This window comes from Equus caballus, chromosome 16, assembly GCF_041296265.1.
Source record: "Equus caballus isolate H_3958 breed thoroughbred chromosome 16, TB-T2T, whole genome shotgun sequence".
Taxonomy (NCBI): Eukaryota; Metazoa; Chordata; class Mammalia; order Perissodactyla; family Equidae; genus Equus; species Equus caballus.
Genome location: NC_091699.1, coordinates 85,489,122 through 85,503,905, shown reverse-complemented (window position 1 = coordinate 85,503,905; position 14,784 = coordinate 85,489,122). Strand labels below are relative to the sequence as shown.

Below are 14,784 nucleotides of genomic sequence, written 5' to 3'. Positions count from 1 at the left end.
AAGAGGCAGCGGGGCTGAGGGCCCAGGTTTTGGAGTCCACATTAGTAGCTAAGTGACTTGCCGTAAGTGAGGTAGCCTCTCTGAGCCTCAATTCCTCACCTATAAAGTAGAAGTGACACCACCTGCTTCACTGGGGTGCTGTGTGAATTAAATGGGAAGGTGTAGGCAGAGCACCTGGTTTGTGGTAGGTGCTGATGCTGTTCGCTCTCTTCCCTGCATCCCTAACCCCGGCCCATAACTTGTCCTCAAACAGAGAAGCCATTTCCGGAGAAATCGGAACTGAGCACAGCACTACATAGTACTGCTAGTGCTTCTGCTGCAAAATGCAGGCGGGAGCTAAGATTTTACCGAACACAGTCTTTTCCTTTTTTTACTATACCCTTTTGTCCAGTGCTTTTCAGCCCTAGCTGCACATTGAATCACCTGGGGAGCTTGAGTCTTACCCCGGAGACCGTATGTCATTGGTCTGGGTGGGACAGCAGGATTTTTAAGAGCTCCCGGGTGATTTTAATGTGTGGCCAGGATTGAAGCCACAGCCTCAGTCACCAAGTCTGTGAATCGTGCCTATGACTAGTACCAAGATCCATCCAAACGAGTGGTCTCAACTCTGTAGAAATCACCTCCAACTCCCCACCCCACCCCGCCCAGATTTTGATTTGTCTGGGGTGGCATCTAGGCATGGATATTTTTTAAAAGGTCCTCAGTGATTTATTTTGTGCAGCCAACATTGAGAATCCACTGATATAAATAGTCAACATCATTTTATCAGATAGCTGATTAAGATTTTTTTTCAGTATCTGGAGTGAGCTTCATCTCCAGAGTCTATCTGTTGCATTAGAAAATTTGTTTGTGGGGTCGGCCCCATGGCCAAGTGGTTAAGTTCGCACACTCTGCTGCAGCGGCCCAGGGTTTCACAGGTTCGGATCCTGGGCACGGACATGGCTCCGCTCATCAGACCATGCTGAGGCGGCGTCCTACATAGCACAACCAGAGGCACTCACAGCTAGGATATACAACTATGTACTGGAGGGCACTGGAGAGAAGAAGAAGAAGAAAAAAATAAGATTGGCAACAGATGTTAGCTCAGGGGCCAATCTTCAAAAAAAATAAAGAATTTTGTTTGATTACAGTGTTTTTCTGAAACTACCAAAAGCATTTTTTAAAGACTGAAAATCTAGTTAAAAGTGTAAAATTAGGTGATTGTAAAAAATGGTAGAAGACTACCCACCCTTTGCTCCACATAGTAGCTTCTTGATAGAGTCAACAGTGAATTTACTTCGTAGTGACATTTGTTCACTGTCACCATGAAGTAAATTCACTGTGGGACTTATTGAGCATTCTTTTTCTCCTTATCAGGTTGCTGATTTTTACCCTAATTTTTTTTTTTAAATCTAGGCCAACTTTCCTGCTTGTAGGGCATTTGATAACTTATTTCACTCACCTTTTCCCCATGTTGTGGGAAGCAGGCCTTGGTCACAATGCCACTTGATGTGGGCCATCACCATCGTCACCTCATGTATCCCTTTGCAAACTTGACCTTATGTTGTCCTCACTTTACAGATGAGGTAAGTGAGGTTCAGAGAGGCTAAGATAATCACAGTCACACGACAGATTAGCAGGCGGTGGAGCCCTGATCTGTTCAACTCTGAAGCCATGCTTATGGCCGTCTTCAAAACCAGTGATCTACAGGTGGGAGCACAGTGTGGCTGACTTTGCTCCTGCCACAGTGACCCTCTGATGGGACATCCCTGGAGAACAGTGGGATGACTGAGCACAGGGAACATGCTCTCGGGGTCAGTCCTCAGGCCCAGGGCTGGGCACACCAGGGTGCCAGTCAGGCAGGCAACAGGAGGAAGCAGTGGCCACTGTGCCACAAAGGCAGAGTGGAGGTCTGTGAGGAAGATGGCTTTGGCACTGAGAGTGATCATTTGCCACCAGAGTTCAGAGACCCAGCTAAAATTCAAAGTAAAGTCAACTTGAACTAGGAGCTCAAGGTAAGTAAAATAAAATGATGATCTCCACGTTTTCTTGATCCCCTACTATGTGTGCCAGGCTCTTTGAGGGATATAATACCTACTCAGCTCAGCAACTCTGAGGAGTAGGGGGCTTAGCCCCATTTTACAGATGAGGAATTGGAGGCTCAGAAAGGGTCAGTAACATCCTCAAAGGCCTACAGTTGGAAGGTGGAGGTGAGCCTCAAACCTCCTTCAGTCTGATGTGAGATTCTAGACTAACCCAGGAGTGACTCCTCAGAGATGGAGCTTCCCAAACCAAAGCAGTAAGACAATAATGAAACACAGACAGGGTCCACTGGGGCCCTGAAGACTCCGCTGAGTCTCTGAAATCACCAGGAAGGACCTCGGGCCAGAATTAAATGTGTTTATTCTCCCATCGTGCCTGAATTCAGCCGGCTTTAGGTCAGCAATTCCTCGGCACTAAGAATATGTAAGGATGACTCAAATGGGCTCCCTGTTCACAGCAAGGTGGGGAAGGTGGACTGAGAGTAATGATGGTAAGAATAGCGGGTGTTTATTGGGCCTTCTGTATACGGGCCAGTGCTAAGCTCTTCAGTTAATCCTCGCAGCAGCTCTCTGGGATGGCAACAGATGAGAAAACTGGAGGCAGATTGCTCAAGGAGCCCACCAAGATTCCACAGCTAGCAGCTAGAACCAGAATTCCAACCAAGGCAGTCTAAGTCTAGGACTTAACCTTTCCGCTGCCCTTCTCCCCATAATAATCAGCCCTGAGCCACTTGCCCAGCATTTGAAGGTAGAAGCACTCTCTCCTTCGTGCTCTTGTGATACTCGGTGTATAAGGCATTAACTTTCATGACCAAGAAACAGACGAGGTCAGTGAGGCTGAGAGTGTTAGTGACTCATCCAAGGTCGAACAAGCAGGAGAACCTAAACTTGAACCCACCCACGGTGGCTGCAAAGCACCTGCTGTTTCCACCAGGCACTGGTCCCTCCCAAATACAGCTCTAGTCACTGCGTAATCCAGTAGGTGGAAGATGAAGATCAGATTGATACATGGCATAGTGATTACCATGTTTGATTAAAAAAAGAAGATGCAGGTACCTCTTGATTTGCAGAAGATAGATTGCTAAAAGAACCGCGCGTGCCAAATGGGTGTAAGTCTAATCATATTGGAAATGCTGACGTATAATGAGATCTGCTCGTGCTGTGCACTCTTCAGTGCACTTTGTGTGCATTACTCCTTGAATCTTCATAACCACCCACTGGAGGCAGGTGCTGTCACTCTTCCTCATTTTGCGGGTGCTGAACCATCCACACGGAGACCTGAACCCACCGGCCCAGAGTCACACAGCTGCCCCGTGGGGGAGCTGGGATTCAGCCTATGCAGTCTGGCTCCAAGCCACACTCTTAGCCATGGCCCGGTTGAGTTCTCAGATGCTAGCTTATGATAGGAGCAAGCCTGTTTTTTGAGAGCCAGCTGTGGGCCATGCCCTGAGCCAGTGCTTCCTGGGTAGCAACTCATTTACCTTCACAAAAGTCTAAAAAGTAGGTGTTCTTATCCCTGCTTTACAAGTGAAAATTTGTGTTTTGAACTCAGGTCTGTTTGATTCTAATAAACCATGTCCTTAATCCCTACTCAACCTTTTTTTAAGTGAGATATTGAAAGAAAATGTTGAAAGAGTGGAAATATGCTCTTCCCCGCTTTCTCCCTGGCTCGCAGGAGGCAGGGAGCTGTCTTCTTAGGGCGCTCTGGGAGGACCCCAACACCTCTGCTTTCTGTCCTGGCACCTCGCCCAGGGCCCAGCACATGGTAAGCCCTCAAAAAATATTTGTGGACTGAGCCACCTGAAATGGACCAAAGCAGGTTGAGACCGAAAATCTGAGCCCCCTGGGTGGCTTTGGGGGACGGTGGGCCGCATAGACACGCCCTGAGCGTATGTTTACCATGCAGGCATCACCACCGCGAACTGCTCAGATCTCTGCCCCAGAAGGAAGGCCTGGACCGAGGCAAGGCTCACCCCGCGGCCCCCACAGGTGGGTGCGACCTTGTCTGTCAGGGACTCAGGAGAGGACTGGTGGCCCTCTGACACCCTCTGGGCACAGAGAAGGATTCTGAGGCCCACCTGGTTGGGGTGACACGTCCCAGGTTGAAAGGTCAAATTAAACAATCTGCCACCACTCCTTGCTAATGTGGGATCTTCTGCCTGGTAACTAGTGCTGGCAACACGGGTTACAGTCAGGGCCACACAGGGATGAACCGGGGAGTGACGCTGGGGTTCTTTGCAAAGCCTTTGCCTTTTGAACACAAAGTGTGCCGTAATAACCCTAGTAAGAGACTGATCCTTGTAGCAGTGTTACGCAGTGGTTTACTCAGAAGAGGAAACCTATTTTTAAGGGAATTTAAAGTCGATTTGGATTATCCTTTCACTGTGTAACCCTGGATTTCTGCCCTGTTGTCAGCTCCTGGTGTTTGATGGAACCTTGTCAGCTTCAGTTTCAGTGTCTTCCTTCTCCAGTGGCGGCCCTGGTACTGGGGTTAAACGCCCCTCGTGCAAATCAACAGGAGCACCAGGAGATGGGAGGGCAGGATGTGACAGGAGCAGGGAGTCACTGGGCCCACTGGGCCGACATTCCATCAGAGCCATCTGCAGGGTTTCCCACGGGGGCTCCCCCAACTTGGGTTGGTGGGATGCTATTTGCAGATCAGAAGGGCTCGGGAATGTCATGGTTAAACAAACTTAAAATGGTTACTGCAGGACTTTTCAGAGCCTTTACTCCCTTCAAGTGTGTTGTGACTCTACAGGAAAGGGATATAGCCTGCAGCCATTATCACCTTTTAATCATGGGACTCTTCTGAATGCATGTAAGTATTCCTTAGAACTAGTGCTCCCCAGAACACAGAAATGCTCTGCTAAAAAGATTTGAAAATGCCGCCGAACCCTGAGTGAAACCCCAAATGCTGGTCTAAGGACCACTCACGGCAGAATCACCTGAGAGCCTTACTAAAAACACTAGTTCCCAAGGCGGCCCCAGACCTCCTGAGGGGGAATGGGCCCTTGGAATCGGTATGCTTAATAGGCAGTCTGCTTTACGGCCGATTTGGGGAACAGCACTAGCGTAGGACTCGGAGAAGGAAAGAGTTGTGGAGTCTCCTGTTGTCAGCTTACAGTGTTTGTGTTCCTCTGGCCTCTGCCTCTCCTCTGTTGCCTGCATGCGCTTCTCCCCACCGCCCCCCCGGTCATGAGCACAGCGCAATGTTACCTCTCAGCCTTCTGCCTTCTTCCAGAATCATCTCTGGCTCAGCAGTCACTCTTAATAGGGTTCTAGAGACGCCTCCTGAGCGTCTCCCCAGGCCAGGCTCTGGGCTCAGGCTAGGAACAGAGACAGCCTCCCCCGGCCCCTGACCTGGGCTGGAGCCAAGCTATGAATGGTGGTGAGTCCAGACACGGATGAGGAAGGCTGCCTGGAGGAGGAGACACCTGCACTGAGACTCATAGGATCATAGGTTATCTGGGTTGGGGGCATTCCTGGGTAGAGGGGCAGCTGAGCAAGGCACAAAGTGTCTGTGCTGTTGGGGGATGCTGGAGCTCCAGTGAGAGGCGGGGGGCGCCAGTGAAGGCTCCAGCTTCCTGTGCTTCCCCTCTCTGCAGGGGCTTCCAGAATCCCTGTCTCTTCGCCTGGCCTGCCCCTCTCCCCCTTCCTTCTTGGCTCGCCTGTTGAGAACCTATCTGTCCTGTGGGGCCCGGTTTGGAACTCCCCCTTCCCCATGAAACCAGCACCACTGCTTTCCCTGCAATGGGCTGTCCCCTCCCTCTGCCAGAACTCACCCCACATTCTTTGTGGGTTTGTTTCTAGGGGCTACTAGCCTCCTCTGCTTAGCCCTATAATGTGGGGAGTTTGTCCCTATCCCCTCTCTCTCTGTTCAGACCCTAAATCCTACTCACTTTGTTCTCTTCTAAAGTAACTGTTACAAAAGGAAGTTTATGTTGAATGAAAAGTGGGCTTTTCAGTTTACCAAAATATGTCGGGGCTTTAAAAATGTACATACCCTTTGCTCAATATATTCCCCTCCAGGAACCTGGGTGAGGAAATAATTAGAGATTGGGACAAAGATTTATGCAGAAAGATGTTTATCACAGCAATTTTTATAGGGGCAGGAAAAAAGAGCAACCTCAAGATTTAAATATAAGGGAATGCGTAAGTAAATGATACTGTATACTTAGGACGAAGAATCTGTACAAAAGGCTTTCGTGATATGGAGAAACACTTATGAGGTAAGTGGGGAAAAATCAGGATACAATACTGTATATATAATCTCAAGTATATGAAAATATGTAAATGTACTTTCACATCTATTTGCATGTCTAAATCGATAGAAAAGACTAAGAAGTATACCAAAATATTGCCAGTTTTCGTAGAAAGCAGAATTGTTGTTGTTTTCTACTTTAAATATGTGTTTTCCATACATTCCACAATAGACACAGATTTCATGTTTGTAATCAGAAAAAAAAACAGACCGATTAAAAAAAGAAAGTTTTTCCCATCGTAAGTTTGGCTTTGGCTGAGACAATGTGTGCATTGGTAGTGACCCATTTCTGAAGGAGCTGTGAGCCGAGCTGCGTACTTTGCTGCGTGCTGTTCTGCTCTGGGATTGCAGGTTCCACACAGCCCAGCACTTCCCGGCTGCTGGAGCCTGCCATCCCTCCTTCCTTTGATTTGCAGGCCTCCTTGACTCACCTGGAGTCACGCTGTCACTGCGTCTGGGCTGCTCACGTGTTACACTTTGGGATGACGTCTCCATCCTGTAACAGCCCAGCTGTGTCTTGTCTTTTGTGAAGGTGATCCCTACCCTCAGCTGATGGGGCTGAGCACAGCTCAGCAACCTCTGGAAGACCCCCTTTCCGTACAACCAGAGCAGGACTTCATCTGACTCCATTTTACACTGACTGTTATGGGGCAGCCTTGTCTGGTTAATTTGGGTGCTGCCCTTCAGATGCCAATACCTGGCTTCATCTCTGGGGTCCTCCTGTTTAGACCCAGCAGTCCCACACTCCTGTGTGTGTCTGTGTCGCCTGTGTGGCTGTGTTCACACCCTGCTCTAGGTAGGAAATTCGCATTGCATTCGCTCCATCACTCAACTTCCATAGCTTCCAGACGAGGTTTTATTATCCCCATTTCACAGCTGGGGAAACAAGCCCGTTGGCTATAACCTTCCCGGGTCCCAGCAGATCTGGAACTCAGACCCAGGCTGACTGACCTCAGGGTTGGTGCTCTTTGATGTCAAAGAGTTGGAGCAACTGGACATTCAAAGAAAAAGGTCCTGGTGGCACTTGCCTCACATTCTGTGTAAATCTCAGCTTCATCTGCTTTTCAAAGCCTGTGGCTATTCAAAGGCAGCACGTTGCCCACAAAATGCCTATGCCATCCTATTTATATCACTGTAAGACGAATCAAATTGGCAGCCCTTATTCAACACCTCAGACTATGGACTTTGGACTTGGACGGTCAGAGTCCCTGGATCTGAAGATTTTGTAGCCATGACGTGACTAGATTTGAAAGGGTATGGGCGTGCCTCTCTGAGGCCTGATGACAAGACTGCCCACAGCTGGGGTCTGAGGCACCAGCCCCACAGACATGCCTTTGACTTAAGGGACGAGGGGAGGTGTGGGCACTGTCCTCTGTAGGCAGGGGCTCAGAGTGAATTGTATTCCTTACCATCATTGTTAATGAATCAAACAGTATCAAATATCAAAGATGATATGTGGAAATCGTCCCCACAAAAATCCACTGGGAGAAGAAGGGAGTATCTTCTCTGTTCTCTGACCTGTGGGAACAGGGGCGTGTGCCCCAGGCCTCAGGAGACCCTGGAATTAAATGCACATCATTTAATCTCCCCCATAGGAGGACCACATAAGAATCACCTAATTTTTTGAAAGGTCAAACGCTGGTCTCTTGCTATATTACAATGGTTGAATAATAAGAAATTAGAATAAAACGTCATAGATGCAGAAGAATTCAAATCCACGTGTATGTTGTAAGCAATGGGACTAGTTCAAATTAGCAGAAAGTGTGAGTTATTGAATAATTTTTAAATGCAGTTTTATTGACTTTAAAAGGCCAGGCACTTAGGAGGTACTCTGTAAGTGTCAAATGGATGTGTCACTGGGGATTGGTGGATAAGTAGGTGGGTAGGTGGATGGATGGATGAATGAATGATAGTTAACGCATATCACACTTACTGTTCTGAGCACTATACTAACTGCTTTACATTTATAAACTCGTTCAATCCTAAAATAATCCAGTGAGGTAAGTACTGTTAATATCTTCATTTTAAAGTTGAGGTCACCCAGCTGTTGAATGGCAGAGCCCGGACTGGAATCTAAGGTGTCTGGCTCCAGAGTCCTAGTTCTTAGCCATGGAGAATTCATGCATCCACGCATTAATCACTGTCTGAGTATCATGTCATCATGCCAATATTATGCTCCCAGAGTGTTTGAAAACTGTGTGTCTATAATTAACATCTGCTGCTTTAAAATGACTAAAATGGTGCTCACCATTTCATGGATGGGTAAACTGAGGCCCAGAGAAGGAAGGATCATGCTTCCAGCCCCATAGCCAACTGTGCCCAGCTGAGGCCGGAACTCAGACCTCTCTGTGACACCTCCAATTTGTTGCTCTCCAGTCCACAGCTAGTCTAGCTGTCCTTTGTAAACTCATCTCTCTGGTCTATGTCCTGATTCCTTCAAAGGTTTCACAGTAGAGGAGCCTAAACTGCCCACTTACATCAGACTTTTCCCCAGCAGGGGGGACCCCTGAAGCCCCTCCCAGCTGAGGTTTCATGGTGACCAAGAGATGCCAGCGCTCTAGGAGCCCAGCCTTTGCTGTTTACTGAAGCTACAGTCAGCTTCCAGGAGGACCAGAGATCCTGCTGTGCACTTCTAGCCTGGACTTCAGTTTTCACATCCAGCTTTGCCCATTCAAAAGGGACAGGAGCATGAACGGGCCAGGAAAATCCAGGAAGGGCTTCCCAGTTCTGATGCATGTACAGCTCCCGCCAGCAGGAGGCAGCAGAGCCTCGCAGTTACAAATGCCACCCCACCCCCCCGCCCACCAACCCCCCCCCCCCCAGGCTGGCTGGCAGGTCAGAATCTGACTCCTCTGCCTACAAGTCACTTGCCTCTCTGTGCCTCAGTTTCCCCCTACACAAAACGGGCACGACAACAGCAGCTACCTCATGAAGCTGTTCTGAGGATCAAATGAGATGACACACATAAAGCGCTTAGCCACAGTGCTCATCGTGAGCCCCAGTAAATGTTAGGTATTCTTTCATCATCACGATCATCGTTCTGTTAGAACAAATACCAAAGGATTATCCACATTGATCAGTTTTTCTGGAGCTTTGTTTTATTGAAAACAGATGAAAAGGTCAGCAGCTGGGGTCTTGGAGACCTTTTGGTTATCCAAAGATCCTTTATAATTAAGCTTTATGATGAGATTTTACTTACAGAAGGACTAGGTGTCCAGGATGAAATAGATTTCGAGAAGGGCAGTCACTTGCCCTTATTGGTCCCAGGGCATGACCTTACCTTCCATCAGAACATGGGGTTCAGGGTCCAGCACAGCTGCCTTTGGACCACTGTGCTGTGGGATCCAGCAACCACAGACAGACCTGTGAAATAACACTGGGGGAAAAAAACTGTCTTGTATTACTTGGCGCTTTGCCAATATTAAACGAAGATTTATTGATTAGATTATTACTTGTAACTGTATGTCTCTGAAGTAAATTCAAGTTCATTTACATGCTCTTTCTTTCTAAGTCACGAACGCAGAGACACTGAGTTCCCAATACATTCCAAGAACAGCAATTTTGTGTAATTTTCAAACAGAAGATGATGTTATCTTTACTGGCCATGACCCTTCTGTAACTTTGCTGGGATCCGCCCTTGTTTTTCCAGCTGTGCCTGAGCTAAAGCTCCTCTGCGGGGCAGATGTCCTCAAGACCTTCCAGACCCCCAACCTCTGGAAGGATGCACACATCCAGGAAATAGTGGAGAAATTTGGCTTGGTGTGCGTGGGCCGGGCAGGTCATGACGCAGAGCGCTACATCTTGGGCCTGCCCATCCTGCAAAAGTACCAGCACAACATTCACCTGGCCAGGGAGCCCGTGCAGAATGAGATCAGTGCCACGTACATCAGGCGGGCCTTGAGCCAAGGGCAGAGCGTGAAGTACCTGCTCCCCGATGCCGTCATCGCCTACATCAAGGACCACAACCTCTATACCAAGGACAGTTCCTGGAAAGACAATAACACCTAGAGGAATGAGGGAAAGGCCAGGGGCGAAGGCCAGCCACTCCTCCTCCACGAGCTCCTCCTGAGGAGAGGGCCGTTGAGGGCTTTGTCTTCCTTTTTTTGCTTTTCCATTTTTCATTTGTTCTATTTCGACAATGATTTTACTTCTGAGGCGTCTTCTGTCCCAGGAAGAGACTCCTTCTTTTGGGAGGAGCACGTATGTACATCACGAGGATGGACAGAGAAGTTAACCGGTGCGGCAGGTCATCAGGATCAGGCAGGAGCTCTCAGAACCTCTGGATGCAGAGGCCTTATTTCATAAATTGTTGCAAGCGGTTCTGCGTATGGCAGGGGCCCCTGAGGGTCCGATCAGAATTGCCCACTGTGCGATTTTTAACTAGGACCAGGTGCAGCCTGCGGGGCTTGATGGGAGCGACTTGACAGCGTGCTAATTACCGAACAGTGGGCTTTGTCAACGCCTCGTTTCAAACAAAATAATACTGAGTCAAAAATGTGGAAGCAGCACTTTGCCGATTTACATTGTCTTCCCTCATGAGCCACCGCCGCCTGCCTACTGGCCGTTGATAAAGTTTAAACTAAAGTCTTTCTAAGTAGTGATTCTCAAACAGTATTTTTGATACAGCAGATATTTTTAACACAGCTCCTCTATGAATGCCAGCGCTCCTGATTTCTAGGTCTCTAAAAAGGAACTGAGGTAAAACAGACGCCCTGACTGTTTTAGAGGATCTTTGTGAATGTTTTATGACTGCCTACCTGTTTGAATATTGGCAAAGGGATAAATAATAAATTGACATCAAAAAGTACTAATGAAAAGTTTCTCTTTCTTCCTCCTTTGTTATATTATTCATGTCTGCTGCACCGGCTGTTGCTCATCTTTCTAGCTATTCCGTGAAATTTGCTCCTGTTCCAATCGAACTGGCATGAATTTAAAAGTTTATGTTCCCAGGTACTAGCAGTGGAGGAAGCAATTGCTTTCCAGCACCATGCAAACGGGTCTCTAGTCTGAAGTGCTGGGTCGATGGCTCTGTTCAGGCGGGCCCTGAAGGATGAGGACGGGAGCTTCGCGTGTGTTCAGGGTTTATGATGCCACTGCTGATTAGGAAGAGGTTTTGATTGGCCTAATTCTGTTTGAGTTTACTCTTTACACATGCTGACTGAGTGACTGAAACCTTCAGAATGTTCTTCTCCACCCTTCCACCCTGGCGGGTCCTGGCTGCAGATGTAGTCGTGCAGAAACACAAGGGTCGGTCAGGAGGAATCTGACATCTCCCCACATAGATCCCAGGGCTCACGTGTGTGTCATGATGGAGAGCAGTGAAGCAGGAAATCCGCTTCCTGGTCCAGAGTAGTGGGACCTTCCTGTGGGAGGTCCCCCGACTTCTGTCCCCCTGCCCCACCTCCACCTCCCACCCCCCCACATCTCCCCCCCCCCCCAGCAACCTCCACAGCTGCTGGCCATTCCCCACACTGAGCTCCTCCTTAAGAAGTCCCTAAAGGCCTGATAATTCAGAGGAATAGGAATCAAACAGCCTTATCCAAAAGCTGCCACAGCAAGCTGGGTGACTTTGACTAGCTCCCTTCTCCATGTGAGCCTCGGTTTCCCTATCTGTATAGTAGGGAGGTTTGATTAGACATCCTCTAAATTCTCTTCCAGCTCTGATTTTCTAAGACTCTGAGTGCCTCTGACTTCAGTCTGTCCACCCTTCTTTGGACCCAGTCCACTTCCAGCCAGACTGGAAGCTCCCCAAGGACAGGGGTCTTTGTTTGTTTGCTGATATATCCCAAGTGCCTAGAAATTTGGTACTGCAGGCGTGGTCCCAGGCCAGCAGGGTTTGCATCCCCTGGGAGTGGTTAGAAATGCAGATTCTCAGGCTCCTCTCCAGACCTGCTGACTCAGAATCTGCCTTTCAGTAACATTCCCAGGCCATTCAATACACTGGCCTAGAACCGTGCCTGTTAGAATAAATATTCATTTATTTTTAATCAACCTAATGTATGAAATTACATCACATTTACTCTGGTGAATATCCTCCTTACCCTCTGAGCAGTGTTGCCCCACTGTTCTGTGTGGAGTGTGGAGGCAAAGAAGGAAAAAAACCCAGAAACCCTGCAAACAGCTGTAGTGTCCAGAAAAAGCAATACAGAGGGGCCTGTGGGTTTGAGGCAGGCGTTCTCAACCTGGACAACATTGACGTCTGAGCCCCATCCTCCTTTGTTTAGGAGGCTGCCCTGTGCATTGTTGGGTGTTTAGCAGAGCGCCTGCCCTCCATCCATTAGATGCTAGCGGTAGACCTGCACGGTAACAACAAAAATGCCCCCAGACATTCCCAAATGTCCTTGGGGTGCAAAATAATCACTGGTGTCGAGACCCACGGTTTAAGGACATGGCTGTGGGGGGTTGTATATGAGAAGGGGTTCTCCGTTTCCCAAAAGGGACAATCAAGAAGCAGCAGCTTTAGAATAGTCGCCTTTTCTAAGGACCAGTTTTGGGGGGTCCCCTACCACTTATGAAGTCGTGTTTATTCTGGGGGACACAGTGCTGTGGACAGTAGGAACTAGAAGCCACATCCTTCACTCAGAGGCACCCCCAACTTTGGTCTCCCTGTACTTTCCAGCACCCATAGTGGCTTTCTCTCCCAAATTTTTACAGGTGGAGGCTCCCAACATACCCTCACCCTCAGTACTGACACCCGGAGCCTGGCAGGTGGCGACTCCCAGTGCATGGAAGCTAGAAGTTTTATGATTATGGTTATTACGACTCAAAATTCAGGGATTCATTAATTCGAATCATATTTATTGAGGACTTCTCATGTGCCAGGCGCTAGACTAAACAGTAGGGGTACGATGTGAGCAAAACAGACACAGTCTCTCCCCTCAAGAAGCTTCCAATCCAGTGGGAGATGGAAGGAATCAGAGATTCACACAACTAACCATATGATTACGAACTGTGGTGAGAGCTCTGATGGCAAATACACCATGTGCTCCAAGAGCCAGAGGCAGTAGGTTCACTCAGAACTAATGAAGCTTAAGCTCTCGTCCCTCACTTGTGCAGGCCTTTCCAGCCCCCTGGAGGGGCCCTAATTATGTGGGTAGCTCATTTCATATTCATGGTTTTTATTCTTTTTCTGAAAAAGGCCCTTCAAAATTGTACAAAGTTTAGACCCCAAAAAACATCAGGGATTCACCCTGATAACAGAGTGTAGACAGACAGCAGGGAAGAGAGAATGGATTTGAGACCTGAAAGATGAATTCACAAGACGGGTATGGGTGGAGGCAACTGGGCTTTCAGGTAGCATAAACAGCATGTACAAAGGTCCTGAGACAGGAGAGGGCAAAATGAGCAGCATGATGAGCTAGATACATCATTACCTCCTTAAGAAGGGGTTTGTTTATTTTTATTTGTGTGTGTGAGGAAGATTAGCCCTGAGCTAACATCTGTTGCCAATCTCCATCTTTTTTTGCTTGAGGAAGATTGTCACTGAGCTGGTATCTGTGCCAATCTTCCTCTAATTTATGTGGGATGCCGCCACAGCATGGCCTGATGAGCGGTGCTAGGTCTGCGCCCAGGATCCGAACTTGCAAATCCCAGGCTGCCGAAGCAGAGCATGCGAACTTAACCACTACACCACCAGGCCAGCCCAAGAAGGGGTTTGTTATACGTGCACACAAGGTGTCCTCGCATGTCAGCTTCTCCCTGTCCAGCCTTTCCAGGGGCTCAGGGCACCAGGCCCAACTAGGTTTGGAGGAGATGCTTTCATTTCTCTGATTCATGGCTGCATCATGTGGCTCCCACCAGGCAAAACATCCCTTTCTGAGCCTTTATATTGTTCTCTTCTAAAATAAAATGGCACAACAGAACCTACTTTCTATATATATCTCTCAGTTTCTCTACTCTCGCTTTGTCTCATTGATTCATGGAGCCTCCCTTTTTTGGTCTCAGTAGAGAAAATCTCTATCACCGCTGTGCTCCTGATTTATGGCGTTGACACTGACCTGCATGCCTGACTTCACATTCCTTCCCACTCCCTCAGGCCTTCTTTGCATCTCGTCTGCCGCAGTGTTTTGTTTATTTTGCAAGAACAGAAAAACAGTGGTTTGGGCTCCTGGGTAAATAGAATTTCCAGCCTTAGATCAAGGTTCTCCTGTGGTGGCATCTGCTGCCTGTGAGAGGAGCTCCGCATCCAGCCTGAGGACAGGAATTCTAGTTCATAATACTGTCTGGGTCACCTGGGACAGAGTGATGGGAACTCCCATTTTAAACCGACGTTGCTGCAGATGGGCAAGGTTTGGTGATTGGGTTAATATGTGAATATGGATTTCCTCATCGTCCTTCTCATGCTTCCTGTGTAACCACGTTCCTGCCTTCCGTTTTTGCAACAGTCTCCATGCAGGGACTGTGTTCAATTTCAGTCATGAAGTTATTTTCTTGGACCAAAACTCAGCATTACAGATCCGCGCGTGTGTGACTACTAAACAATCTGTAATAATGCACCTGGGG

The 14,784-nt window shown here is 48.2% G+C and overlaps 1 protein-coding gene across 5 annotated transcripts in view; it reads left to right on the top strand.

Moving 5' to 3' along the window:
- The window catches only part of NMNAT3 (nicotinamide nucleotide adenylyltransferase 3), a 116,373-nt gene extending 105,284 nt beyond the window's left edge, over positions 1-11,089 (top strand). The window contains exons 4-7 of one of the 5 annotated variants that reach the window (XR_011427043.1): positions 3,928-4,010; positions 4,733-4,839; positions 6,200-6,250; positions 9,932-11,089. Coding sequence is in view for 3 of the 5 variants with exons in the window: in XM_001917426.4 (XP_001917461.1) it covers positions 3,928-4,010; positions 9,932-10,290 (442 nt within the window). In the remaining 2 variants the exon portion in view is untranslated. Of the gene's footprint in view, positions 1-3,927; positions 4,011-4,732; positions 4,840-6,127; positions 6,251-9,931 lie in introns of all 5 variants that reach the window. The other 4 variants (XR_011427042.1, XM_070238229.1, XM_001917426.4 and 1 more) reach the window with 4 other exon arrangements.
- Positions 11,090-14,784: the final 3,695 nt, after the last annotated feature.